General features: G+C 33.7%; 4 protein-coding genes and 1 long non-coding RNA gene across 8 annotated transcripts; 3 read left to right on the top strand and 2 right to left on the bottom strand.

The window, feature by feature from the left end:
• Positions 1 to 2,086: 2,086 nt before the first annotated feature.
• Positions 2,087 to 7,411, bottom strand: LOC103859031. The gene is made up of 2 exons (XR_004450201.1): positions 4,118 to 7,411; positions 2,087 to 3,936 (listed from the first exon to the last, which is right to left on the bottom strand). It is a non-coding gene; the product is annotated as an uncharacterized LOC103859031 (long non-coding RNA).
• A 1,856-nt stretch (positions 7,412 to 9,267) lies between these two features.
• LOC103859003 (lysine-specific demethylase JMJ25) lies at positions 9,268 to 14,261 on the top strand. Of its 3 annotated transcripts, none has more exons than XM_009136494.3 (12): positions 9,268 to 10,440; positions 10,528 to 10,661; positions 11,031 to 11,136; positions 11,232 to 11,358; positions 11,450 to 11,513; positions 11,625 to 12,276; positions 12,377 to 12,703; positions 12,887 to 13,297; positions 13,384 to 13,456; positions 13,549 to 13,634; positions 13,722 to 13,841; positions 13,921 to 14,261. In XM_009136494.3, exons 1-12 carry the CDS (start codon positions 9,829 to 9,831, stop codon positions 14,011 to 14,013), a joined length of 2,805 nt encoding a protein of 934 aa, XP_009134742.1. In that variant the 5' UTR covers positions 9,268 to 9,828; the 3' UTR covers positions 14,014 to 14,261. The 3 variants fall into 3 exon arrangements, with proteins under 3 accessions (XP_009134742.1, XP_009134735.1, XP_033137311.1); XM_009136487.3 differs by having other exon boundaries at positions 9,829 to 10,440; positions 11,229 to 11,358; XM_033281420.1 differs by having other exon boundaries at positions 9,829 to 10,440; positions 11,229 to 11,358; positions 11,462 to 11,513; positions 13,921 to 14,013.
• LOC103859019 lies at positions 14,222 to 15,746 on the bottom strand. The gene has a single exon (XM_009136505.3). It carries the CDS (start codon positions 14,998 to 15,000, stop codon positions 14,398 to 14,400), a length of 603 nt encoding a protein of 200 aa, XP_009134753.1. The 5' UTR covers positions 15,001 to 15,746; the 3' UTR covers positions 14,222 to 14,397.
• A 32-nt stretch (positions 15,747 to 15,778) lies between these two features.
• Positions 15,779 to 20,905, top strand: LOC103858987 (cysteine-rich receptor-like protein kinase 29). Of its 2 annotated transcripts, XM_009136475.3 has the most exons (7): positions 15,783 to 17,490; positions 17,583 to 17,711; positions 18,128 to 18,282; positions 18,357 to 18,567; positions 18,652 to 18,895; positions 18,976 to 19,132; positions 19,627 to 20,060. In XM_009136475.3, the coding sequence occupies exons 1-7, from the start codon at positions 16,653 to 16,655 to the stop codon at positions 19,930 to 19,932; spliced, it is 2,040 nt and encodes a 679-aa protein (XP_009134723.1). In that variant the 5' UTR covers positions 15,783 to 16,652; the 3' UTR covers positions 19,933 to 20,060. The 2 variants fall into 2 exon arrangements, with proteins under 2 accessions (XP_009134716.1, XP_009134723.1); XM_009136468.3 differs by having other exon boundaries at positions 15,779 to 17,490; positions 18,357 to 18,895; positions 19,627 to 20,905.
• Positions 20,906 to 21,145: 240 nt separating this feature from the next.
• LOC103858978 (G-type lectin S-receptor-like serine/threonine-protein kinase B120) lies at positions 21,146 to 25,055 on the top strand. Its single transcript, XM_009136456.3, has 6 exons — positions 21,146 to 22,847; positions 23,284 to 23,516; positions 23,601 to 23,811; positions 23,888 to 24,125; positions 24,211 to 24,358; positions 24,538 to 25,055. The coding sequence occupies exons 1-6, from the start codon at positions 21,443 to 21,445 to the stop codon at positions 24,856 to 24,858; spliced, it is 2,556 nt and encodes an 851-aa protein (XP_009134704.1). The 5' UTR covers positions 21,146 to 21,442; the 3' UTR covers positions 24,859 to 25,055.
• The last annotated feature ends 492 nt before the right edge of the window (positions 25,056 to 25,547 follow it).

Raw genomic sequence — 25,547 nt, 5'->3', positions numbered from 1 at the left:
GTTTGTTTTCGTGTGTGTGTGTCTCCATACCCATGACAAAACAACAAAACGTGTTTTTCTCGCATACAATTCGTGTTGTGTTTATATGTAGCCACTTGATCATGAAAACCAAATCTTGTGGTAAAATTTGGAGGTTCATAGAGTTAACCTAAATTAATATCCTCCTAAATTCAATATCTAATTATTTCTACTAAGTTTTCTAGATAATTGGAGACTTGGAACAACACTCAAGTTATTTGAAACCCTTTACGCAAAAAAATAAACACTCAAGTTATCAATTATCCTTTTTAGAGAAACTTATATGTTTCGTATGAAATCACTAATGCAAAAATATAAGTACCCAATATTATTAAAACAAATGAAAAAAAATAGTTGAAATCGATGGCAAACCTCGACAAACACACAAAAATCAAATTAAGTACGATAATTTGGTTTGAATATATACCTAGTACGTTTCCTATATATGACTATTCTGGTTTGGTCAATAATATACTAATTTACTAATATATATCCATATATCTAAAATAGACATAAATAATTTTCTCAATTTTTTTCTTTTTTGTATATTCACCATTTCTTCACTAAATGGTAATTAACAATTTGAAAGTTTCCGTCATTGTAGATTATACGTACCGGCCAGTTTTAATCTAATCAAGATATAACTCGGGTTTGAAATCTGTGATAAATATCATCCATATGGTCCAATATGTGATATTTCATTACATGATTCACTAGTCAAAGAATTTTCCCAAAGCTATCTATGTATTAAGTGCGAACAATTAAACTAATTGTCACCACAAAGTGGACTTACTGGACTTTGATAGTTCATTATTGTCGTCCGTACGACCAGAAGCTTCTATAATCACATGTCATTGTAATGGTCAATGACCACGTAATCCATACGTCATTCATACATCAATATGGTAATCCACTTTTCCACACTAATCATACAAAGAAAACGAATTTATAGTAAATGAAACAAAGAAAATGAGTCATTGTAGTTAAACAATGAAATATTACAGACCATATACTAGCTAGAGAGTGACAATTCTGATATATAAAACTAAAAAAATTTGGAAGACATTGTATCAATAAACAATGACATCGTACAACTTTTAATTAATGGTTTTAATAAAAATCAAGAATACTTAATTTAGCCTTTACCCAAAGCTAATTAAATTGAAGTTAAGTTATATATTATTTTTTAATTAGTAGTAGTTCGCTTATAACATATAGAATCATATGGATATATTTGAAAACCTATCAATATGTGTAAGAATTGCTAACACATACGTTTGTGAACCGGTTTGAGAACTGCGAGACAAATGCTTGTCTATCTTCTGTAATCGACTCCTGAACATGGATATATCTTTAAAGTCAGATAAAACGTAGCATTATCCAATCATGGTAGTATTGACTAAAATTTTGAAAATGGTGTTCTTATAAGAAAAGCAAAACAACAAAAGCTCGATTTCAAAGCCTTTATAAAGGAAAACAATAATTTATTTTTTTTCTATTGTAAAAGTTTATAGACCAATTTAGTCACTCATGGACACAAAGTCCCAGCCGTCCATAGGGAAAAAATGCGGATAAAGTCAATTTCAAAAGTTAAGAATTAAAATAAGCACTAAACTAAATATGTGTCTTTGGCAAGCATGGCACTGCTATGTTTTCATACGATTAGTTGATTTGAAGCAACGCGACTTTGAGTTTGTTAAAACTATATATTGCATTGTAACTATTATAGGAACTAACAAATAATGGTGTATACAACCGGATAAAAAAATCATTTTGATCCTCAACTGTTTAAAAGTTATTATATATAAATTGCACGTTTTTTTAAATTATAAAACGATTAAAATTAATCTGATTTTTTTATTAGTCTCATAATTTTTGGATTCGGTTTTGATAGTGGTGAATTATTGTGATGATTTAGACCAAGTTTAACTTGTGTGATCTTCTAGTTATTAAAGATGCAAATATATGTGTAATGTAGCGGAAGTTGTTAGCTGATGCTTTGGCAAAAACGCACGCGTCTCTCCTTGTCTTTGTATTAAACTTCTTTTGATTAACGCATTATCTGTTGTTAAAAAAAATGAAAATGTAGTGAAAGTTTTTTTTGGGTGTAAATGTTAAAATACATTTTGTTTTTTTTTTTTGGTGTAAAAAATACATTTTGTTGTTAATGAATTACAGTTTGTTGTAAAATAGAATATTATAAGAAAAAAAAGATATCTGGTTGTAGTTTATCTCTAACTTTTAAATAATACTAGATTCGTTTTCCGCGCTACGCGCGGATTACATGATTCAAATTTGTTAATTTACAAATTTTTCCACTACATTTACAATATTACTAATTGTTTATAAAACATTTTAAAATACAATAATTTTATAGTTCATTTGCAATAATTTATTTTATTTGTTTTAAATTTTTAGTGAAAGCATATTTTAAATCATGTGATACAATATTCTAAATTGAAAAATTTTACTGGTGAAAGATCAATTTTTTTTTTAAAAGTATTATATTATATTAAATTAAATCACAGATTAATACAAAACTATACATGTCTTTAGTTGTAATTACAAAAGAGAAATTCCCTAGGATAGACCTAAAATTTTTTTTATCACAAATATAGACCTCAAATATCAAAATGACCAAAAAGTTTTATTAAGGTGTGTATTTTTGGGTTTATGATTTAAAATTTAGGGTTTATGATTTAGGGTTCAGAGTTAAGGGGGGGGGGGTTTTGGGGGTATGATTTCAAATTTTAAAAACTAAAAAATATTAAAATTTTAAAAATAAAAAAGATCTATTTGAGAGAATTGCCCATAACAAAATTAGTTAGATATTTTAAAATTTTGTTTTAGTTAAAATGAAATATAAATTTAATTTTAAAATAAATACGACATTAACTAAATATTTAAAAGTTTTGTTTAAAAGAAAAATAAAATATAAATTTATTTTAAATAAATTTGAAATTACTTAAATATTCAAAATGTTTATTTTAATGAAAAAATGAAATATATATGTTTTAATGAAAAAAAAATATGAAAATATTTTATTCAGATAGAATTTCAGAGTAAATATAGTAAATCATGTGTATAGTAAATCATTATTAAGCACAGTTGCTTCCTGCCTTGTGCACCCAACTTTGAACTGGTACAAACACAGATCATGACAAGTTAGTTAATTAACTATAAATATCCAAACTTTGTATTACATGCTTCTGCTGCCAGAATTATCAATCTAGGAAAAGAAAAGATTCCTGAAGTCAAGATCACATCCAACATGAGTTTGTAATAAAGATAGCAATATCGTTGCGTTAACATCCCATAAAGAGTCAGCAACTGGAGTTACGTTTTCAGTGTATTATATGACCAATCCCAGATGTATATAATATACTAATGATCAAGCATGCATTCTCCAAATTTTTTGAAAAGGAAGTGGCATAAAATAATTTGAAAAGGAAGATATGTATACTTTGTTATATGAAATCACCAGTTACACTTACTTATTTGGTTTTTCAAAAAGTAGTCAGAGTTTCCCATCTTTATCATGCACTATTATTGGCATAATTTGCCTCGTGCTATTGAACTCAAGAATGTTCAAGACTTTGTACAACCTGCAACAAAAAGCCATTTCAGGACTCGAGTTAAAGATTAGATTAAATTTTGATGGCATACATCAAAAAAGAGATGGATAATTTTGTCAATTTGGTTGATGTGTTGAACTCTAGATCTGGCCTCGTTGACATAGCTGGTTCTGCCAATTCGAGATGTAATATTTCGCACAAAATAACATTGAAAACTTGACCCTTCTGTTTGAAGAAATATATAGGAAATTCACCTTTGATTGATCAAAGTTCTGAGCTGGGAAACCTTGAAACTGGGAAAGGGAAGCTTCACATCAAACAAAGGATTTCCCTCGATCAGCTTCTGCAACTCAATATACATTATATTCCTGGCTGATTTTGTATCACCATATTTTAACAATTTCTCGTTTTTCTTGTCGAGATATCAAACACACACACACACACACACACACACTCTCTCTCTTGAACACCAAAGTGTATGCTTTCCAGAAAATTCAGTTATATAAAGTGAACAGAAAATTTACCTAAAATTCTCTAGAGTCAGAAGCTGAGTGATCTCTTTGTAAAGTTAGTTGAAAGCCGCAAAAACATTCAGGTCTGTGGCTAATATTTGAGCAGATTTGCTTTGTCATTTCTGCAAAAAATCATACAAACACTATTAATCAAGAAAGAGCATAGACAAACCATACATTCGAGCAATAATTTTTTTTTTTAAAAAAATCATTACCAATCTGGAGCTTCAATATACTTATGCTTCCTAATCTCAAAGGAATTTTTCATAACAGTATCAATTATCATGACTAAATTTAGAAGCTTAATTTCGTCGATGTATAATATCGAATCAAATCAGATCAGATTTAGAACATTAAACTTAACATAAGCTTACCAAGAGTTTATGAAGAGATTCAATACGAAAGTTCTCGAACGAAAAAACATCTTTCATCTTCTGCTACGTCGTCTCTTCGGCAGTGGCGATTCAGTTGCAGGGATCTAAATGGCCGATCTAGACAGAAATTTGCGTACTCTGATCATAATACAAACTCTAACTCTTCTTCAACACGCCTCGACTGGGTTTCGTGCAGTTGAGTTGGAGTTTGTCCAGCCATAGCTGCGGTAGGTATTTTCATATAGCTTTGGAGAATACTTGAACTTCGTAAGTGGCCAAATGGTTATATAGATGGAGATGGGGAAGTTGAAGAGAGTCGTCAGGTTGGGGTTTTTGATCTGATTAAGGTGTTAATGGCTCTGAACAGTGGAGAAAGTGTATCTATCTAGCCAGAATTTTGAAAGATGGTGGTATGAATTATTTAATGGTGTATTGTGATTTGCCTTAACTATTTTAAGCGTATAAAAATTGTGGAAGTTAGGGTTAACGAAGAGGGAGGAATATGATATGCTATTGGCTGGAATGATACATTGAATTGGTGTGAAGGTTTTGTGAGGCTCAGCAATTTGTCATTAAGAAACTCATAATGACATGACTAAATGATTGGTTCTAAATATTTTATCATATGTGGCATGCTTAAGAAGGCTTGAAATTAGTTGCTTTTATATAGTGGGATACTCCATGTAAAAGGAATATTCTTTTAATCCACAATCCATTGTATCCTTTTGTAGAATATTTGACAATAATGGAAATTTACAAAGTTGGTGTTTAATGTCGTCAATACACTGACATGAAAACAAAGGCCATCGACCCTTTACCAATAAGCTCGATACCCATCTTTAACGTCATCGACGTCATCCGCGACACGAACCTAGCTGATGTACGTGTGTAAGAAAAGCTGATGTACGTGTGTAGGACAAAAGAATCTAGCACTGTTATAATTTAAAGATGCCAAACAACTTGGAAATGGGCTTAGTATTTAGTAAAGTTTATAAAATTGCACTAAAAGCCCAACAAAAGCCATAACAAAACAGAAGTACAAGCCTTATATTATGATTGGTTGATTACATAAATTTTACACATTGGAAACGTTTATACTGTTTCCAGTCCTGAATCACTAGATTATATACTATCTTAGAGCTTAGAGCATGTTTATTGGAGGGTTTTTAGAGACAATTTCTTATATTCTGATAAAAACCCCAATCTAAGAATCCTCAATAAACATGTTCTTAGTTCTTAGAAGTTCTAAAAGTTCAAGTTAAGATAGTACTAAAATATGATATAATTGGATAAATTAATAGGGTGGAAACCCCATTGGTCCAGTGGTTTGATAATGTTTTTACACGGAAAAATATAGTTTTCGATTTTCAGCAAAGACAAAAGACTTACCAGAGAGATCTTCATCATGACACAAACAATACTGTTATGAATGGATCTCATACGACAACTTCGGAGATGATGCAGTTAAATATGAATCCTCGTGAGGTATGTAGAATTGTCGGATGCAATATTATCTATGTAATGTTTCTTGTAGTTTATAATATTACAATTGACAAAAGCTTGGATAAATTAATAAGATAATGAAATTTAGAAAACATTATGTATATGTATAGTTCTAATATAAACATTATTAATTCAGTTATGTAACATTTATATAGATATAAAATAAAAACTGTATAATTTATTTTCTATTTACAGTCAAGTCTATTATAAAAATTTCTAAACATTTGTTACTTTGCACCCAAAAATACATCTACATTATACAATACATAGTTTTTGCATGCCAAATATTCGAAAACAACATAAATAAATATTTTAAATTCTAATTAATTTATATACTTTAAAAATTATTTACTATTCTTATTTTCACATAAAAGATATTCCAAAATTTTAAAATTTTAAAATTTAAATTATAGAAATTAATAATTTATATATTAATAAAAATATAGTTTCAATATTATTAATTGTAGAATTTTATTATATAAGTAAAATTAAAATGTTATTTATATATTTATATCAAACATATAGAACACCAAATTATATATAACAATAAACCTTTAAGACATCAGTAAAAATGGTGAGAGTATATTGTATGATAAATCTTAAATACTAAATCTTGTATGGTCAAAGTTAATAATTATCAATCCTAAATTTTATTACAATATAATTAGTGTATATTATTATTTACGAAGTGATTTTTTTCGTTTTAAACTTTCACGTTAAAAGTTAGAACTATTAAAGTATATGTCACCCTTAATGAATAAAAAAAATCTTTATAAATTTTATAAAAATTGACCATGAATTAATTGTGAGACAAGTTTATAAAAACATGTTTAAAAAAATCGTGTATATTGTGTTATTATCTAAAAGTAATATTTAAGATAAATTTCTTGATATATATATAGAATAAAAAAAGAAATAGAATTCTGAATAATAATAATAATAATATATATAATGGATTCAATAATTATAAACATCTAAAAATTATCATTATAATAAATTTTAATTAAGAAAAATAATATTTTATGTTATTCATATTTATTGATATCTAATAATAGTTTTTGAATTAAAAAATAGATTTACTGATAAATATTAGTGAGATTATCATGTCCGTATTGCAGTCAAAACACATAGTACTATGTTAAAAGGAACATGGTAATACACTAATACGTTTGAAACTTGTGTTTTTTTTTTTAATTTCACATTTAAAAATCTTATAATTAGCATGAAAACTACAAAAGTATACATGTTTGTATCCCCTATATATTATTTGAGAAGCATTACAACATTTTTTTGTAGCCACGTATCATCACTAGAATGATTCTTAGAATCCTTAGAGAAATATGTTGGTCCATCTAAATATATAATAACTTTTTTATTAAACCACAATAAATACATTATTAATGTGCTTCATTATTTCCTTAAATAAGATTACGGAATTGTCTAATGTGGCTAAAGTATATCTGATAATTAATGATTTTGAATAATAAAGATTTGATAAAAATAAGTGTGTATTATAATTATATTTGTTTAATTTTAAGCTATTAAAATAAATTAAAGAATCATAGTAACCATATAATAAAAATTAAAAAAAATTATTTATATATTATATTTTGAATTTTTAAAAACGAGTATAAATTACTAAAACTGTTAAAAGTTTCACATTCAAATTTTGTGATCTATCGTTTAAAACTTTTGTTATGACATGATACAAATAATTAAAAAATAATATAAGTTGAAAGTCTCATTTAATAATTATCAAAAATAAAAGATATATAAATATATGTATCATTTTAAATTAAACTATATGCCATATACAAATACATAAATATCTTAATTTTGAAATTTACTTTGAACATTTTTCTGATAAAAAATTTGAAAAAATATTGACAACTTAATTTTTTAAAATATTATAAATTACTTAAACCATTAATCCCACAGTAAAAATTTTGTTATCACTAATTTAGACTTTTTGCTATAACAAATACAAATGATAAAAAAAATATGAGCAAAAAGCATCATCTAATAAATATTAATATTAAAATATACCGTATATATGTTATTATTATTTAAATTTAATTATATATCATATCAAATTGAAAAAATATTTTTTTATTTATAAAATTTGTTTATATGTTCGCACCAATTGCCACAAATATCACATTCATAGTACCACTTTTCATGTTTACACTAACATTTACCCTCACTTTTAATGAAGGGTAAAAAACAATTATACCCTTAGGGTTAACTAATCTAGACTTAGGGTTTAGAGTTGAGGGGTGGGGTAGGGTTTTTGAAATGTGAAATTTATGATTCTAATAAATATATAAATACTTAAAATATATATAAATTTTTTTTAAAAATAGTTTCAAACATAATTTTCGTTTTTCAAAAAGAAATTTGAAAAGAAAAAATAAAAATAAAAATTCGAAAAAAAATTCAAATTTTTTTTTTTTTTATAAATGTTCGAATTTGAAAAAGTATAATTCGAAAACATAAAAAAAAATTACATTTTTTTTATGGGCAATTGTCAATAATAGCACCTTTTGAAGTTTATGTCTCAAAAAAAGCACTTGAAGGAGAAAGTCACAAAAATGACATTCATTAAAGGGTAAAATATCCCTAATACACTTGGTTTAAAATTAAATAAACAAACAAAAATAAATAAAAATAAATAAAATGAAAAAAAAAAATGTTTTTTTATAGTTTCAGATTATATGATTTCAGATTCGAAATTTTTATTATTTTTTTTTATTTTTTTTTTCAAATTTCTTTTTTATAATTTAAAAATACTTTTTGAAACTGTTTTTTTTTTTAATTTTTATTTTTTATTTTAGTATTTATTTTTTATAAAATTTTAAACCCTAATTCCAAAACCCACCCCTTAACTCTAAACCCTAAGGTTTGGATTAATTAACCCAAAGGGTATAAGTGTATATTTACATCTTTAATGAAACCTATTTTTGTGACTTTGAGTCTTGAGTGCTACTTTGGGAACAAAAACTCGGTTTAGTGCTATTCTAGTCTTTTTCTCTTTTTTATTTTTATTTTATTTTTTTTTATTTAAATAATGATTTATTATATATATAAATAACAAGAGCATAAGAGTCTTTTGCTACTTAATGAAAAATGTATTTTTGAAAATGTCTCATTAGCGATGGTAAAAATGAAAAGTGGTACTATGAAAGTGGTAAACATGTAATTTTCCCTTTAATTATATAAGTAGTAGATAATGACTTTTTAATTATTCAATATATATTTGTTATTTTATAATATATTATAAGCATATAATATATAAAATAATTTATATATATAATGTTTAAAGCGCGAGTCTTAACCTAGTCGTAACAATATAACAGAATAATCTTATGAATACATGTGTCTATTTGTATTCTGAATCAATATGCTTATTTTTTAATTATTATTTTTGACGTAGAATCAGTATGCTTATTATGTAAGACTAGAAACCATTATACACATATACAAAGCTAGATTAAGCTAGATTAAAAAGATGAAATATGTAAAAATTCCTGAAATCTGAAGCATAATAATTCCATTTTTTTTTTGGGGTCAATTCCATTATTTATAATGGAAAAATAGAACAAAACAAAATAGAAACTGAAAATCCTCTCGATATTTGCGATATTACGTTACCAAAACAAGACCCTTATTCTTCATAAAATTACAAGACTGCCACTTGGTCTACTCTGCATAAAGACTCTTCCTTTTTCGCCTCTCTCTCTCTCTACAAAGCTCGTCCTTCTCTGGTTTTTCGATCACTGCCTCACCAGAGATTCCACCGTAACCTCTCATCTGAAATTCGAGAACTTTTCGGTTAATTCGAGAATAATGTCGGAGAACGACGCGATCCCCGACGAGTTTCGCTGCAACCGCTCCGACGGGAAGCAATGGCGGTGCAAGAGACGCGCTTTAGAAGGGAAGAAGCTCTGCGAGACTCATACCTCGCAGCTTACTCAGAAGCGGGACAGGGAGAAAGCTGCTGCGTCGACAAAGCTCGCTAGATCAGGAAACGGAGACGAAGCGGCGGCGTCTTCAGAGATGGAGGCGAACGAAGGAGGGATTAGGGATTGTGAATTGGGGAAACCGAAGAAGAGGAAGCGAGTGGTGGAGGAAGAAGACGAAGCGGTGAGGAAATTGCAGTTGGATTTGATTAGGATGGCGTTGAAGAGAGAAGCTGAGAAGAATAAGAAGAAGAAGAAGAAGTTAACAAAGAAGGAGAAGAAGAAGAAGAAGAGTAAAGGGTTTGGTGGTTTTGTTGGGGAAGAGTTAACGAAGGTTCTACCTAATGGCATTATGGCGATTTCTCCACCTTCTCCGAGTAGAAGCGATGTGTCGTCATCTCCTTGTTGTGATGTTAAAGTAGGAGAAGAAGTGATCTCAGTGAGTAGAAGAAGATTCAGGTCTAAGAACATTGACCGGTTACCTTTTGGGAAAATGCAGGTAACAGAGAAAAAAAAAACTTAAAGCTTTACACTTTGTGTGTCCATCTATATTTAACATTTGGATTTTTGTGTGATTTCTGTAAAGATGGTTCCTTTCAAGGGAAAAGTGGTTAATGCGAAGAAGAGGTGCCATTGGTGTGGAACCAGAGGATCTGAGGACTTGATTAGCTGTCTGAGTTGTGAAAAAGAGTTCTTTTGCGTTGATTGTATCGAGAAAAGGTATCTTGAGTTATCATGCTTCCTTTACCTATCCCTTTTTTGCTGATGGTCTCTCTAGAGTTTATGAATCAGCATCTAGAATAAGAATTGCATTAGAGAATAGTTATAATTAGGAGTAATCCCACTAGATTCAATAAGTTTTGTGGACCTAGGATATAGAGAGGCTTTATGTGCGTAGAGTGTATTTTACTTCCCGGTTGCTTAGATTTCGTCTCTACTTACTCCACAGTTAAGTGGCGTTAATTTTTACCAGATACTCTTTCCTGCAATTCCTTCAAGAACTGCACTTGAGATTGTTTGTGGAATTCCCTTGTTTCTAATTTTGCTAGAGACAGTCATCTTATTGAATTGTGGCTTGGAATGAACTAGGAACAAGGGATCAAAAGAAGAAGTTGAGAAAAAATGCCCTGTATGCTGTGGATCATGTAGGTGCAAGTCTTGCTTAGCCACTGTGTCTGGAGTCACTGAATGTAAGGTCTGACTATCTAATAGTTATTTAAGCCTCTAAATAGTTTGCATTCTTTTTTTCTTCTTCCTGTAAATATTTACTTCTTTATCATGTTTCAGAAGTCGCGGATAAGGAGTGACATTGACAGAGTTTTGCATCTACATTATGCTGTGTGCATGCTTCTTCCTGTATTAAAAGAAATCAACTCAGAAGACAAAGTAGAGGTCGTAAATGACACAGAAACGAAAGGTGTTTATATAGTTAGACTCTTATTCTGGATGCCCCGGTTCTGTCAAATTAAACTAACTCATATCTTTTGATTTTCCTTCATTTCTGATAGGGCGAAATCTAGATGAACGGCAAATCCATAGCTCTGAATTAACCTCTGATGATCAACAACTCTGGTGCTCACTCTTTTACCTTGTCCTCTTCTACTGTTTAGATTTTCATATTATGTTATCTGCTGTGAGCTTTTCTCTTACAAATTCATCTAATATATGTCCGAATTGAAACAGTTGTGACTCTGCCATTGTGGATTCTCAAAAAAATTGCACCTGCAGCTCCTCTGTTCTCAGGATGAGTTCTGATCAAGACGGGAGTCAAGGGAGGTTATCTAGAAAGGTTGGGTTGGTTAAATACTCGAATGGTATAGAATCTTGTAAGCCACCCTTATCTGATGCTTGGGACCAATCTCTCAAAGAAGCTCTAACGGAATGTAAGCTAAAAGATGTCAAAGGGGGCAGGAAAAACCTTTCCTTCAGGAGTCTATACTCTCTGGAGCTGACAAGAAAATTAGAGATCAGTGCAGAAGAAATAGTCAGTTGCTATGAGTTGCCTGAAGTCTTAGATAGATACTTAAGATGTCCGTTTTGTCCTGGAAGAGAAAAGCAATCTGGTAATAGTAATGACAACCATTTGAAAGAAGCATCCAGGAGATGTGAAGACGTAACTGGTAACTTCTTATACTATCCCACAGCGATGGATTTTCAACAAAACAATCTCGAACATTTTCAGACGCACTGGAGCAAAGGGCATCCTGTTATAGTTCGTAGTGTGTTAAAGGGAGGCTCAAGCCTTAACTGGGATCCAGTAGCCATGTTCTGTAACTATCTTAGGAACAGCAATAGAAAAACCGGTAATACAACTGATTGCATGGATTGGTTTGAGGTTAGTGACTTTTGTTCTGTAACTGTTAACCCTGCTCTTTCTCTTTGTGGATTTATACCGTTTTGGTTTCTAATTGGTATGCTTCTTTATTCAATGACAGGTAGAAATTGGGGTAAAGCAAGTTTTTTTGGGCTCTTTGAGAGGGAAGGCTGAGACTAATACTTGTCAAGAGAGGATGAAGCTGGATGGATGGCTTTCATCTTCTTTGTTTAAAGAACAGTTCCCAAATCATTATGCTGAAATACTGAGAATATTACCACTTCCTCATTACATGGATCCGAGGTGTGGTCTACTAAATATGGCTGCCGACCTGCCTGACAGTATCCAGACACCCAAGCTAGGTCCATGCCTCAGTATTTCCTACAGGAGTGGTGAAGATGCAAAGCCTGATTATCTGAAGAAGCTAGGTTTTGAAACTTGTGACACGGTAAGTTTTCCGAGTCATTTCATTTCTGGCTGAGGTTTTCCCTTATTTCACAATTCCTAGCTTTACTTATTAAAGATTTATTGATAGTAAGCTAAAGAAGTAAAACTGTGGTCTGGTACATTTTCTTTGTTTAACTTTTCAGATCTAGTTGTATTTTGCTCAAGTTTTTGATTTCCTCTGCAGGTTGATATCTTGTTGCATGTCACAGAAACACTAGTGTCTACAAAACAGATCTGCAGAATAAGAAAGCTAATGAGAAATATCGGAAGAGTAAGATCTAAAAACCCAGAAAAGGTTAAGGAGAGCAGATTTGGTAGGGGAAAGAAGCAAGATAGGAATAACGCTTCATATGTTCAGAGGGATCTGTCGGACGACTATTCTAGTTCTGACTCAGAATCTTCTCAACTCTGTTTAGGCAGTGAGTTTCAGGTAGAGGAAAGAGAAAGTTCCAGTGACTCCTGTGTAGAAGAAAGCCTAAGCAACTCTTGTGGTGCCCGATGGGATGTATTCCAGACGCAAGATGTTTCTAAACTTCTTGAGTATATGAACAACCATTCTCTCGAGCTGGCACCCATGGGTTCCACCAAAACAAAAGTAAGATTTGGGTTGATAGTGTAAACACTTCTACAAGAAAACAATCATTGATTTCTTTTCTTGTTTGTTATGTATCACTGTTGCAGGCGAGTCATCCATTGCTTGAGCAGAGTTACTATCTTGATGAGTGTCACAAAGCAAAGCTTAAGGAAGAGTTTGGTAAGTATCACATCCTCATTTCTTCTATTTTCTTTATCTTACCACTGTGTTATTACTTACTCACTTTCATGCCGCTTATTCTGTTTCATCAGATGTTGAACCATGGAGTTTTGATCAATGTGTTGGTGAAGCAGTCATCGTCCCTGCTGGATGTCCATACCAAAATAAAAAGAATAAGGTATTTTCTTAGCACTTAACTTACCTTGTTTATAATCACAAAGTTAATACTCTCTTTTAACAGAACTTTTTTTTCATATTTTGCTAGTCTTGCGTAAATGCGGTCCTGAATTTTCTTTCACCTGAGCACGTTGCTGAATCTGTTAAACGAATGGAAGAACTTAATCAACTTCCTCAGAGCGTCAAAACGAAAGCAAACAAGATTGAGGTAAGTTCCCCTTGGTTTTAAACAAGATTGGGAGTAAAAGAGTATTGTTTATGTATATATGTATTGCTGCAACAACCAGGTGAAGAAAATGGCGATCCATAAAGTCAGCGAAGCCATAAAGGAAATCAGGGAGCGCACATCTTCAGGTTCAAGCGCTGCATCGAGATTATAACTAGAACTAGAGGTACCAATCTTTGATTCTTGACCATTGAGAATTACACCATTCTTTGCGGTAAGATTCTGCTGTTGAGTTACAGTTTCAAGGACTAGCAGAGTGTAAAAAATATAGAAAGAAACAAATAAGAACACAGAGAAGCAAAAGGGAATTCATTTGTCATTTAGATTGTTGCCTGGTGATGAATAATAAAGAAGATTTGATATTGAACTGATTTCTTTTTTCTTAAAAACATTTACACGTGAGCTTGCTATCTACAAGATCTAATCATATATACGCAATTTACATGTGTTACAAAAGTGAATTAACTATCTACATTTCTTAGCTTGTTATTGACAAAATCTGAATGATATATACACAATTTATTTACTCGTTTTGGGCTCATTTTGTTCTAAGAACAATCTTACCTCGTGCATCTTCATGCATAATCGGTAGGACTATGTCTGGGGGATGAAGCCTCCAGACTTTAGGATCCTGAAACTGATGTCCTAACTTAGCCAATTTATCAGCGGCTCGATTCCCTTCTCTGTAAACATGGCTCAAAACGCAGTTGCTAAGACCAGGCATAACCACGTTGATGTAGTTCACATGTTTTTTTGCTTCTTGACATCTCAATCTCCCTCTCTTGGAGATGATATCCATAATGATCTTGGCGTCTCCTTCTAGCCATAGATCAGTCCATCCGTTTTCTAGAACCAGCTCTAGCCCTCTTTTGAGTGCTGCAAATTCTGCCACGGTGCTTGTGGCTGCTCCTATGGGTTCTGAGTATCCGAGAATGAATTCGCCTTTGTGGTTCCTGAATATTCCTCCGATGCTGGCTTGTCCATGTTTTCTTGACCCATCAAAGTTTAGCTTTGTCCATCCGTGTTCTGGTTTCTTCCAGACAACTTCTATAGGTTGTTTATGGTAGTTTCTGATTAAGAATACGGTAGCTCGAGTTTGAAGCAACCCTGGTAACCTAGCCATCTTTGAGAAAGCTAGCATTGTCTTTTAAGCGGTTGTTGCAGGATATTTTAAGAACTTTTAGGTTCTTCTTTCTGCTGCTCTAATCTTCTTGACTGTTGCATAAGATGATCATTATTGGAGACTGGAAATGAAGAATAGAAAAATGTAAAGGAAGGGTTTGTTAGAGAAACGATACTTGCAAGGAAAGCAAAGAATAATCCTGGATTGAGTAAAAAGGAAAGGGAAGGAAAGTTTGCAGGATTCAGTAAACTCAGAAATGTTTTAAAAATCTAGTCTCATTTAATGGAGATTTAAAGAGGAGAAGAGGTTTCTATGAAGAAAACCTTTAGAACCTGAAACAGTAATGACTACTTTTGACATATACCTAAAATTACATGGGCGTCTCTCCTAAATTTCAGGAGGATCTCTCTTCTTTTGCTCTCTGGTTTAGAAACGTGCAAGCAAAGAAAGAACTAAAGAACAGATGAAAACAGAGTTACCTACACTTCACGTAAACATTAGTTTGTTTTTCTCACGGATATATGATTCATATTGGTTCTGTTTACGTATAGTAAGAGACTCATAGCAGATCAGACCAGTAAGAAAACTATTTGATATGCGAGTTGATAAACATATTTCATTGTTCTTACCAACAGAGCCATGATCATTCTGCTCCCGATCCTTCAGATAAGACGACATAGGGTACAATGTGACAAGCGGACATTGCTAAAATACTTGCCCTGTTTGTACTTGTACAATGAAACTGGATTTCAAACTGTTCTCATTCGTTGGTTTTTAAAAGTCGAACGGTTACTTGGACAAGTTTTTGGTTCCGTTTATCCTGGTTATAGTATGTTCAAATCTTTTTCACTTGGTCCGGGCAGGGCATGATAGTTGCTTCATTAACTGAGTCAGGGCCAGATATGAAATTTAAGGGGAAATAAACATTTACCAAGAGTTTTAGTAAATTTATTTTTATAATTAAAGGCCTATATGCATATATATATATATATATATATACTGTATGTCTAAAAATTTTGGGAGTCAAAACCAATGTTTCACTGGGCTTGGTTTAGATCAGACTATGTAACTGAACTCTTTTCGTTTATAAAATCTTTAGCCAAATGGTTAAGACCTATATTTTGGTTTGGTTTGGTGTGGATCAGTTGGTTCGGTTCGTTTTTTTTCTCACCCCTAATAAAAGTTGAACACGTAGTTGAATTAAAAAAGACCGTAAGATAATAACTTAATTTACTATTTATAGTAAGATTGAGTTTGAATATTTAGTTGGTTTGAAAAACTATTCAAAGTCAAGACTTTCAGTTTCTTCTTTTTTATAGTTCATTATTGGTCCCGCGAGGAAAAAAAGAAAGCAATAATCACTTCTTATTTAAAAACGTTTTAACACACCAGTTGACCTGATTCCACTGCAGCAACTCGTTAGTATTATATTATTAGTTCTGTGAATCTATCATCATGCAGAGGGAGACCCAACAACCACACAAAGCTTGTCCACTTGTGTCTGCTACTGAACTTTATAATATTTTTAATCACCAAGTTGTGTTCCTTCCGCTGTCAGATTTTGAAACAGTGCAAAGAACACACTCTGCAAGGTCAAACAAGATCGAGCTTTACGGCTTTAACCATATCTAAACGCATTACAGAAGAAGAAGAAAAGCTTCAAGCTCTCCATGGAACATGTCAGAGTTATCTTCTTATTCTTTGCTTGTTGTGTCCTAATGTTTCTTCCGTTTCAGACCTTAGCTCAGGTAGATACTTATGAGTTTGATCCAGACTTCAACTGTGTAGACCGAGGAAACTTCACAGCCAACAGCTCCTTCGCTGGAAACCTCAACCGCCTTGTCTCCTCACTCTCTTCACTAACATCAAAACCTTATGGCTTCTACAACCTCTCCTCCGGAGACTCATCTGGAGAAAAGGCTTACGCCATTGGTCTTTGCAGAAGAGAAGTCAAAAGAGATGATTGTCTCAGATGTATTCAGACAGCTGCAAGAAACCTCACCGAGCAGTGTCCACGGTCAAAACAAGCTGTCGTGTGGTACACGCAGTGTATGTTTCGTTACTCTAACAGAACAATCTACGGAAGAAAAGAAACAGATCCAACGCTGTCTTATCGTGCCGGCGAAAAGATATCTTCAAACATAGATGAGTTTGAGCGTCTGCAGAGAGAGCTGCTGAACAGGCTCAAAGGGATTGCGGCGGCTGGTGGGGGGAATAGGAAGTACGCTCAAGGGAACAGTTCGGGTTCGCCAGGGTACAGGAGATTCTATGGAAGTGCGCAGTGCACGCCGGATTTGTCTGAAGAGGATTGTAATGACTGTTTGATTTATGGGTTTGAGAGTATCCCAAGCTGTTGTGATAGTGAGATTGGTCTTAGGTGGTTGTGTCCTAGCTGTAACTTTCGGTTTGAGACGTGGAGATTCTATGAATTTGAGGCAGACCTAGAGGCTGATCCACCTGGGAGTGCTGGTTCACCAACACCAGCTGCAAGAACTGAGGAGAAAACAGGTACATGGAAATGTTTGATGTGTGTTTTGTGTGTTCTGCTGCAAATTTTTTTTGGTCTCAAAGAGTAAGAAAGTGAGCTGTTTTTATTGCAGGAAAGAGCAAAGGTGGATCTAAAGTTGTTATTGCGATAGTCATTCCAATAGTTCTTGTTGCTTTATTTGCTATTTGTCTATGCTTGGGTTTGAAGTGGAAGAAGAACAAGTCTAGAGATAGAGTCAAAGGTAACACAATGTTCTTGTTTTTGTTGATGTTATGGACTTAGGCCTAGGGCTGTGACTTCGGTTTTCCTAAACCAAACCGAGTCGGTTTTTCGGTTTCCAGTTAATAAGTTTTTAAAATAGTTCTGAAATAAACCGAATAACATTATGGTTCGGTTCGCGGTTAATTTCTATTTCTTAGTTTCAAAACTAAAATTTACCGAGATTTGTTTCTTTTTAAAATTTGATAATTCGGATAAAATTTGGTTAAATCTGATATTTTGGTTAAATTTGGTTAGATTGGTTCAGTTTAATTAACTATTGGTTAACATGGGTCTAGTTCGGTATAAATCGGTTTAGTTTTTGGAATAATTTATTTTATGCTTATGCTGTTGAGAAGTAAAAGTCTTATTTCTGAGAACTACTGTCTGCATATACAGTTCTTGGGAGTTCTCATTTGTCCGGATCAGTCGCTGAAGATGAGTTCTCAAACACAGATTCTCTATTAGTTGACTTTGAAAATCTGAAGGCTGCAACAAACAACTTTTCACCTGAAAACGAACTTGGACGTGGTGGGTTTGGTTCAGTTTATAAGGTAAAGTTTCTTTGACCAAACTTCTTACCAATAACCTTGGTTTTGCTTATAACTTGGGATTATGTATGTCTCAGGGTGTGTTCTCTCATGGACAAGAAATCGCGGTGAAAAGATTATCAGGTACTTCAGGACAAGGAGACCTCGAATTCAAGAACGAAATCTTACTACTTGCAAAGCTTCAACATAGGAACTTAGTTAGGCTTTTAGGTTTCTGCATACATGGACAAGAAAGACTCCTTGTCTATGAGTTCATCAAGAACGCTAGTCTTGACCATTTCATCTTTGGTATATATTTTCTCCTCCTTATGCCTCCAAATGATCCTTACCATTATAGTTTTTCGCTCTGTATTGATCTTTGTGCCGTTGCAGATCTTGAGAAGCGTCAAGTTTTAGATTGGGGAGTGCGTTACAAAATGATAGGTGGAGTTGCTAGAGGACTTCTTTATCTCCATGAAGACTCACGTTACCGGATCATTCATCGTGATCTTAAGGCTAGCAACATTCTTTTGGACCAAGAAATGAATCCGAAAATCGCGGATTTTGGATTAGCTAAGCTCTTTGACCAAGGACAAACCATGACACATCGATTTACAAACAGAATCGCTGGAACTTAGTAAGTAAAACTGATCTTACTAGCTTATTAAATCATAAAGAAACACATGTATAAACTGTTTATTTCATTTCATCTTGTAGTGGTTACATGGCTCCAGAATATGCTATGCATGGACAATTCTCAGTGAAAACAGACGTTTTCAGCTTTGGTGTATTAGTCATTGAGATCATTACAGGTAAGAGAAACAACAATGGTCGAGGAAGTGATGATGATGATGCAGAAGATCTTCTTAGTTGGGTAAGTACACATAAGTTCTCGCGGAAAACTTGTTTTTATTATTTTGGAGCAGCATCAAGATTTTGCGGTTTTTACGGAAACTCATTTTGCGGTTTGACAGAAAATCTGATTTTACGGTGTTGGCAGAAAAATTATTTCAATAATATTGGCAAAGAAACTCGTTTTCATGATTCTTGCGGAAAAATACCATTTTTATGGTTTTGGTGAAAAAAAATCATTTCATGATTTTGTCAAATTTTCTTTTAACAGTTTTGGTGGAAAACTCTTTTTTTTATGGCTTTTGCCAAAAAATAAATAAATTCAAATCGTATTTAAGTCAAACGTTTTTAGATTATTAGACCGATCATGTCTACATAGTTCCACCAACTTTTTGTCCATGGAAAAATTGAACACAGACAACCCTTGGTCATCCTATCAATTTGACAGCCCTATGCAGAACCAAACTGTTGTTCGGGGTTTTGGTCATCATGTTAAAAGTTCTTTTGCCTTCTCAGGTATGGAGAAGCTGGAGAGAAGACGTTATACTAAGCGTGATTGATCCAAGTTTAACCACGGGATCAAGAAACGATATCTTGAGATGCATACACATTGGTCTCTTATGTGTTCAAGAGAGTGCAGCGAGTAGACCAACGATGGCTTCGGTTGCACTTATGCTCAATAGCAACTCCTTTACTCTCCCGACACCTTCGCGTCCTGCTTTTGTGTTGGAAAGTGTGATACCTTCGAATGTTTCTTCTTCGACTGAAGGGTTACAAATGTCATCGAATGATGTCACTGTTTCTGAGTTATCTCCTCGTTAGGTAGCTTTAATCTGTAAATAAAGTTTGATTGTTTTGTTGAAGTCTTTTAATTGGTTTTGTTTGTATGATTTTTCGGACAATCTGGCTTGATTTCAATATCAATCGAAGTTAGTTAAATAAGGAAGTCATTAACTCATCATTTTAAATACATTTCCATGCCAATATCAATCATATTTTTTTATTTTCTAAAAGAAGTGTATATATTTAGGGCTGGTACTAGAACACTGCAACTCCAGCAGTATTCAAAAATAGAAAGGAAAAGTCAAATTAATAGATTTGTGGTTACAGGTTGTTTTAGTATGTTTGAAATTTTGTAACATCTAACTTAAGAAAAAGGAAAGGAAAGAGTGGTACCAATCAAGTATATATAAATGTGAACAGCATACATAATTGTATCACGTGTGAGATAACGTTTAGGTTAGTAGAAGTCTATATCAAAGACTGTTTTGTGAATCTAATCGTCTTTGTCCTAACCCCCTAAAAAACGTAATGATAAAATTCTTCATTCTTGAGTCCGAATTGTGGACGGTGGACCCTTCTGGAGTATTTTTTATATATTATTATAGCCTAATAGACGCATTCCCTTAATTAAACTAACCTTATTCACTTTTGATTCAGCTAATCCACTAAAATTAATCAATAATGCGAACTCCAAATAAAAAACGACCTGGCATTGTATCATTATATGCTTTGCTGCCACTTGCCAGTGTATATCCCACTTGATGGTTGGCTTCATCGATATTCTTTTGCAAAGATGGTTTAACGTCATGCAAAAATAGAATTTAAGTTTTGCGTATCATTGGGTTTTAGGAGATAAAACAACAGTTAAATGAATATAAAGTAAAATATTTCACGTGCAATAAAATAAAGAGATCCGATGTGCTGATAATTTGACCACATGAGTCAATGTGGCGGCCAACGGCAACACCAACAAGCCTTTAAACAAAATATCATAAAGCAATAAACTAATGTACAAAGCTGACCTGCTCCACTTGTGTGACACTTCTTACTTTCTTCCAAATTTTATATGTAATTCATAGTAATTAAACTCTAATCAATCTCCTAAACTGCAACTGTAGAAAAATCTTAGATATAAACTTTTTGTTGAAATTAGGTCATACCCCAAACACCATGTCTGCAGGTTGTATAATGTTGAAAAAAAAAACAGAGAATTGAAATGCAAGAATACCTTATAAAAAGGTGACTTTTAATCCAAGGAATTTGACTTTTTAATATTGTTTTCACCAATAGAATGATAAATGACGACCAAATTAAGGTCCCTCTCTGGTCCAACTTTCAAACTTTGAAAACGAGATAAGAAACTTCTCTTAAACAGTAAGTCGCACAAACAGCCACCGTCCCTTTCTTGTATTATTCTCCTTTTGTCACCTTCTCTTTACTTTTAATACCCAATGAAGTTTCCACCATACTTATCCTCCTTCCTCTCTTCTTCTCCCTTCTTCTTTTATTACAAACATCTTCACTTGTGTCTCTCGCTAAAACTCAGAAAATGAAAATCATCTTCCGCAAAACCCTAGTTTCATTTCCTCTCTTCATCTTCTTATTCCTCTACGAATCTTCCACGGCTCAAGATACAATCAGAAGAGGCGAGTTTCTTAGAGACGGCTCTACTCACAAACCTTTAGTCTCTCCTCAAAAAACATTCGAGCTCGGTTTCTTCACTCCCGGATCCTCCACTGGTCGGTATCTAGGAATCTGGTACGGGAACATCGAAGACAAAGCTGTCGTCTGGGTAGCAAACAGAGAAAACCCTATTTCCGACCAATCTGGAGTTCTTACAATAAGCAACGACGGTAACCTCGTGTTACTAAACGGACAAAACATAACTGTCTGGTCTTCAAACATCACATCGACCAACAACGACAACAATAGAGTCGGATCTATACGTGATACAGGGAACTTCGAGTTGATAGAAGTTACCTCAGAGAGAGTCATCTGGGAGAGTTTCAACCACCCAACGGATACGTTCTTACCTAACATGAGAGTTCGCGTGAACCCCCAAACCGGAGATAACCTCGCTTTCGTCTCGTGGAGATCAGACAACGACCCTTCTCCTGGTAACTTCTCGTTAGGTGTTGATCCTTCAGGAGCGCCAGAGATCGTCCTCTGGGGACGCAACAACACGAGGAGATGGAGAAGCGGGCAATGGAACTCAGCTATATTCACGGGGATACCTAACATGGCTCTGTTAACGAACTATCTCTACGGGTTCAAGCTCTCTTCTCCGCCGGATGAAACAGGTAGCGTGTACTTCACGTATGTTCCTTCGGACCCATCGGTTTTACTTAGGTTTAAGGTTCTTCATAATGGAACCGAAGAGGAGTTGAGATGGAACGAGACTTCCAAGAGATGGACTAAGTTTCAGGCTGCTCCAGAGAGTGAGTGTGATAAGTACAACCGTTGTGGGAGTTTCGGTATATGTAACATGAAAGGAGATAATGGGATCTGTAGCTGTGTTGACGGTTATGCGCCAGTTTCGGTAGGGAACTGGAGTAGAGGTTGTAGGAGGAGAACACCGTTGAAGTGTGAGAGGAGGAATGTTAGTAATGTTGGAGAGGATGAGTTCTTGACTTTGAAGTCTGTGAAGCTGCCTGATTTTGAAACTCCTGAGCATAGTCTTGCTGATCCTGAGGAGTGTAAAGATAGGTGTCTGAATAATTGTTCGTGCACTGCTTTTACTTTTGTTAATGGTATTGGATGCATGATTTGGAACCAAGACTTGGTGGACTTGCAGCAGTTTGAAGCTGGTGGATCTTCCCTTCATGTCCGTCTTGCTGATTCTGAAATAGGAGAGAGCAAGAAAACCAAGATTGTGGTGATTGTGGCTGTTCTTGCTGGTGTGGTTTTGTTAGGTATCTTTGCTCTGCTTCTATGGAGATTCAAGAGAAAGAAAGGTACTAACTTCTGTTCTTTCTTGATTATTTTTGTTTAGTTTAGCCTTGCGGATTTGAACCGAACCGAACCAAACCAATTTTTTTGGTTTTTGATTCAGTTCTGGTTGAGTACGGTTTAATTTGAAAAGCTTTTGAAAATACTTCAGTTTTCGGTTCGGTTCGGATTTTTTGTTAGTTTTGATTTCAGAATTGAAAAATAACTGAATTTAACAAAACATATACCAAGTTTTAAAAAATTAAACCCAAATTTAAACAAAATCCAATACTCTGATTATTTTTAAAAGTTGGAATTAACTAAAAATCGAACCGAACCGATTTTCGGTTTATTTTGGTGGGATTGTGGCCGAACCAAACTAATCGAAAACCAAAATAGCCAACCATAATAAGCTGAAACCGCATGGCTAGTTTAGTTGACCTTGATCTTGTTTATGTGCAGATGTTTCAGGAACATATTGTGGTCATGACGCTGATACATCGGTTGTTGTTGATATGACCAAGACCAAAGACACAACAGCAGCGTTTACAGGATCAGTGGACATAATGATTGAAGGAAAAGCAGTTAACACATCAGAGTTGCCAGTGTTCTGTTTGAACGTTATAGTGAAAGCTACTAATGACTTCAGCAGAGAGAATGAGCTCGGAAGAGGCGGATTCGGACCAGTCTACAAGGTAGATTGATTAGGCCTGTTTCTAGTCTAAGTCTTTGGTCTTAATTCAGATTTGTGTTGAAATGTTTTCTTTTCTTTTGGTTAGGGTGTACTTGAAGATGGACAAGAGATAGCTGTGAAGAGATTGTCTGGTAAATCTGGACAAGGAGTTGATGAGTTCAAGAATGAGATCATTCTCATAGCCAAGCTTCAACATAGGAATCTTGTGAGATTACTTGGTTGTTGCTTTGAGGGGGAAGAGAAAATGCTTGTGTATGAGTATATGCCTAACAAAAGCTTAGACTTCTTCATCTTCGGTATGTTTCTTATTAAAGAAGTAAGTCTTTTTTTTTCTAGTCATTCTTCTTATTCTTGTTCTTTTGAATGTTACAGATGAAACGAAACAAGGGTTAGTAGACGGGAAACTTCGGTTTGCGATCATTGAAGGGATAGCAAGAGGGTTGCTTTATCTTCACAGAGATTCAAGGTTGAGAATCATTCATAGAGATTTGAAAGTTAGCAATGTGTTGTTAGATGGAGAGATGATTCCAAAGATCTCAGATTTTGGTATGGCTAGGATCTTTGGTGGTAACCAAAATGAAGCTAACACAGTTCGCGTCGTTGGAACTTAGTAAGTAGAAAAAAACACATTCTCAAGAAGATTCTGTGGAGAAATCATGTTCTTGACAATCTACTTTTGGTTTTGGTAAATGTAGTGGATACATGTCTCCAGAATACGCTATGGAAGGACTTTTCTCGGTCAAGTCCGATGTTTACAGCTTTGGTGTCTTGTTGTTAGAGATCATAAGTGGGAAGAGGAACACAAGTCTTAGATCTTCTGAACATGGAAGTCTCATTGGTTATGTAAGTTTCCCAAAACAAAGTAGTATGGACTCTTTTTGTTCTCACTTTCAGTCAGTGAAATCCTCTTAAAAATTTTATTTGAATTTCGGTTTGGTATTTTGGTTTAATCGGTTTATATATGTACATATTTGGTTTGGTTTATATGGTCTAATTAATGGTGGAAACTGAAAATGTTGTAGGCTTGGTTTCTGTATACACATGGGAGATCAGAGGAGCTTGTGGATCCAAAGATAAGGGCCACGTGCAATAAGCGTGAGGCCTTGAGATGTATACATGTGGCGATGCTATGTGTTCAAGACTCGGCTGCGGAGAGACCCAACATGGCTGCAGTTTTGTTGATGTTAGAGAGTGACACAGCGACGCTACCTGTGCCAAGACAACCAACGTTTACTACTTCCACCAGAAGGAACTCCATGGATGTCAACTTTGCTCTTGATTCAAGCCAACAATATATTGTTTCTTCTAATGAGATCACTTCCACTGTTGTTCTTGGTCGATAGAGTTCTTTTTTTTCACGTTTGTAAAGTTTGATATTATTATTGTGATATTTTTCTGGGGTTAGTTAGGATAATAGAATATTATTGGTTGAATTTATGTTGATAATGTGAAATGTATGGTGTATGGATGGGTTCTACTATGATGTCCTCGTTCGAATTAACCATTCGACTATTTTTAAACAACAAAACAGTTCCTTATAGATTTTGTAAACGTGTTGTTCACATTGGACCCTGAACATTGTGATAAATATATATATATTCTCTTGACGTTGTAGGGTTTTAAAAAAAAATTGAAGTATCTCATGCCATGGAGAAGCTTAAACTAGGGTGTTGCGGCTCACGAATGGACTCACACCGGGATTTTCAAATGAGGCGTAAACCGTGGTTCCATATCCGGTGGACGCATATGTTTAATGTTGTGGGATTGCTTCGAACTCGAGTTGCTTAGCTCACCGAAATTTGTCTACCACTAGGTCATCTATGTGTGGTTTGATGTTATAGGGTTCCTCTGTGTTTGATTTAAATGTGATTTAAATATATATAAATCATGAGGCTGTTCGAAGCCAAGACTTTGTAACGCCTGACTTTGATAGTTTTCCCTCTTTCGACATTCTATTTTTTTTAATTATTTGGTTGGTGAACATTTACAAATCGTAGAAAGCTGAGTCGTTATTCTTAACATTCATACCCAA

The sequence above is a fragment of the Brassica rapa genome, chromosome A01 (genome assembly GCF_000309985.2).
Source record: "Brassica rapa cultivar Chiifu-401-42 chromosome A01, CAAS_Brap_v3.01, whole genome shotgun sequence".
NCBI classification, from domain to species: Eukaryota; Viridiplantae; Streptophyta; class Magnoliopsida; order Brassicales; family Brassicaceae; genus Brassica; species Brassica rapa.
This window is presented reverse-complemented; position numbering and strand designations above follow the sequence as displayed.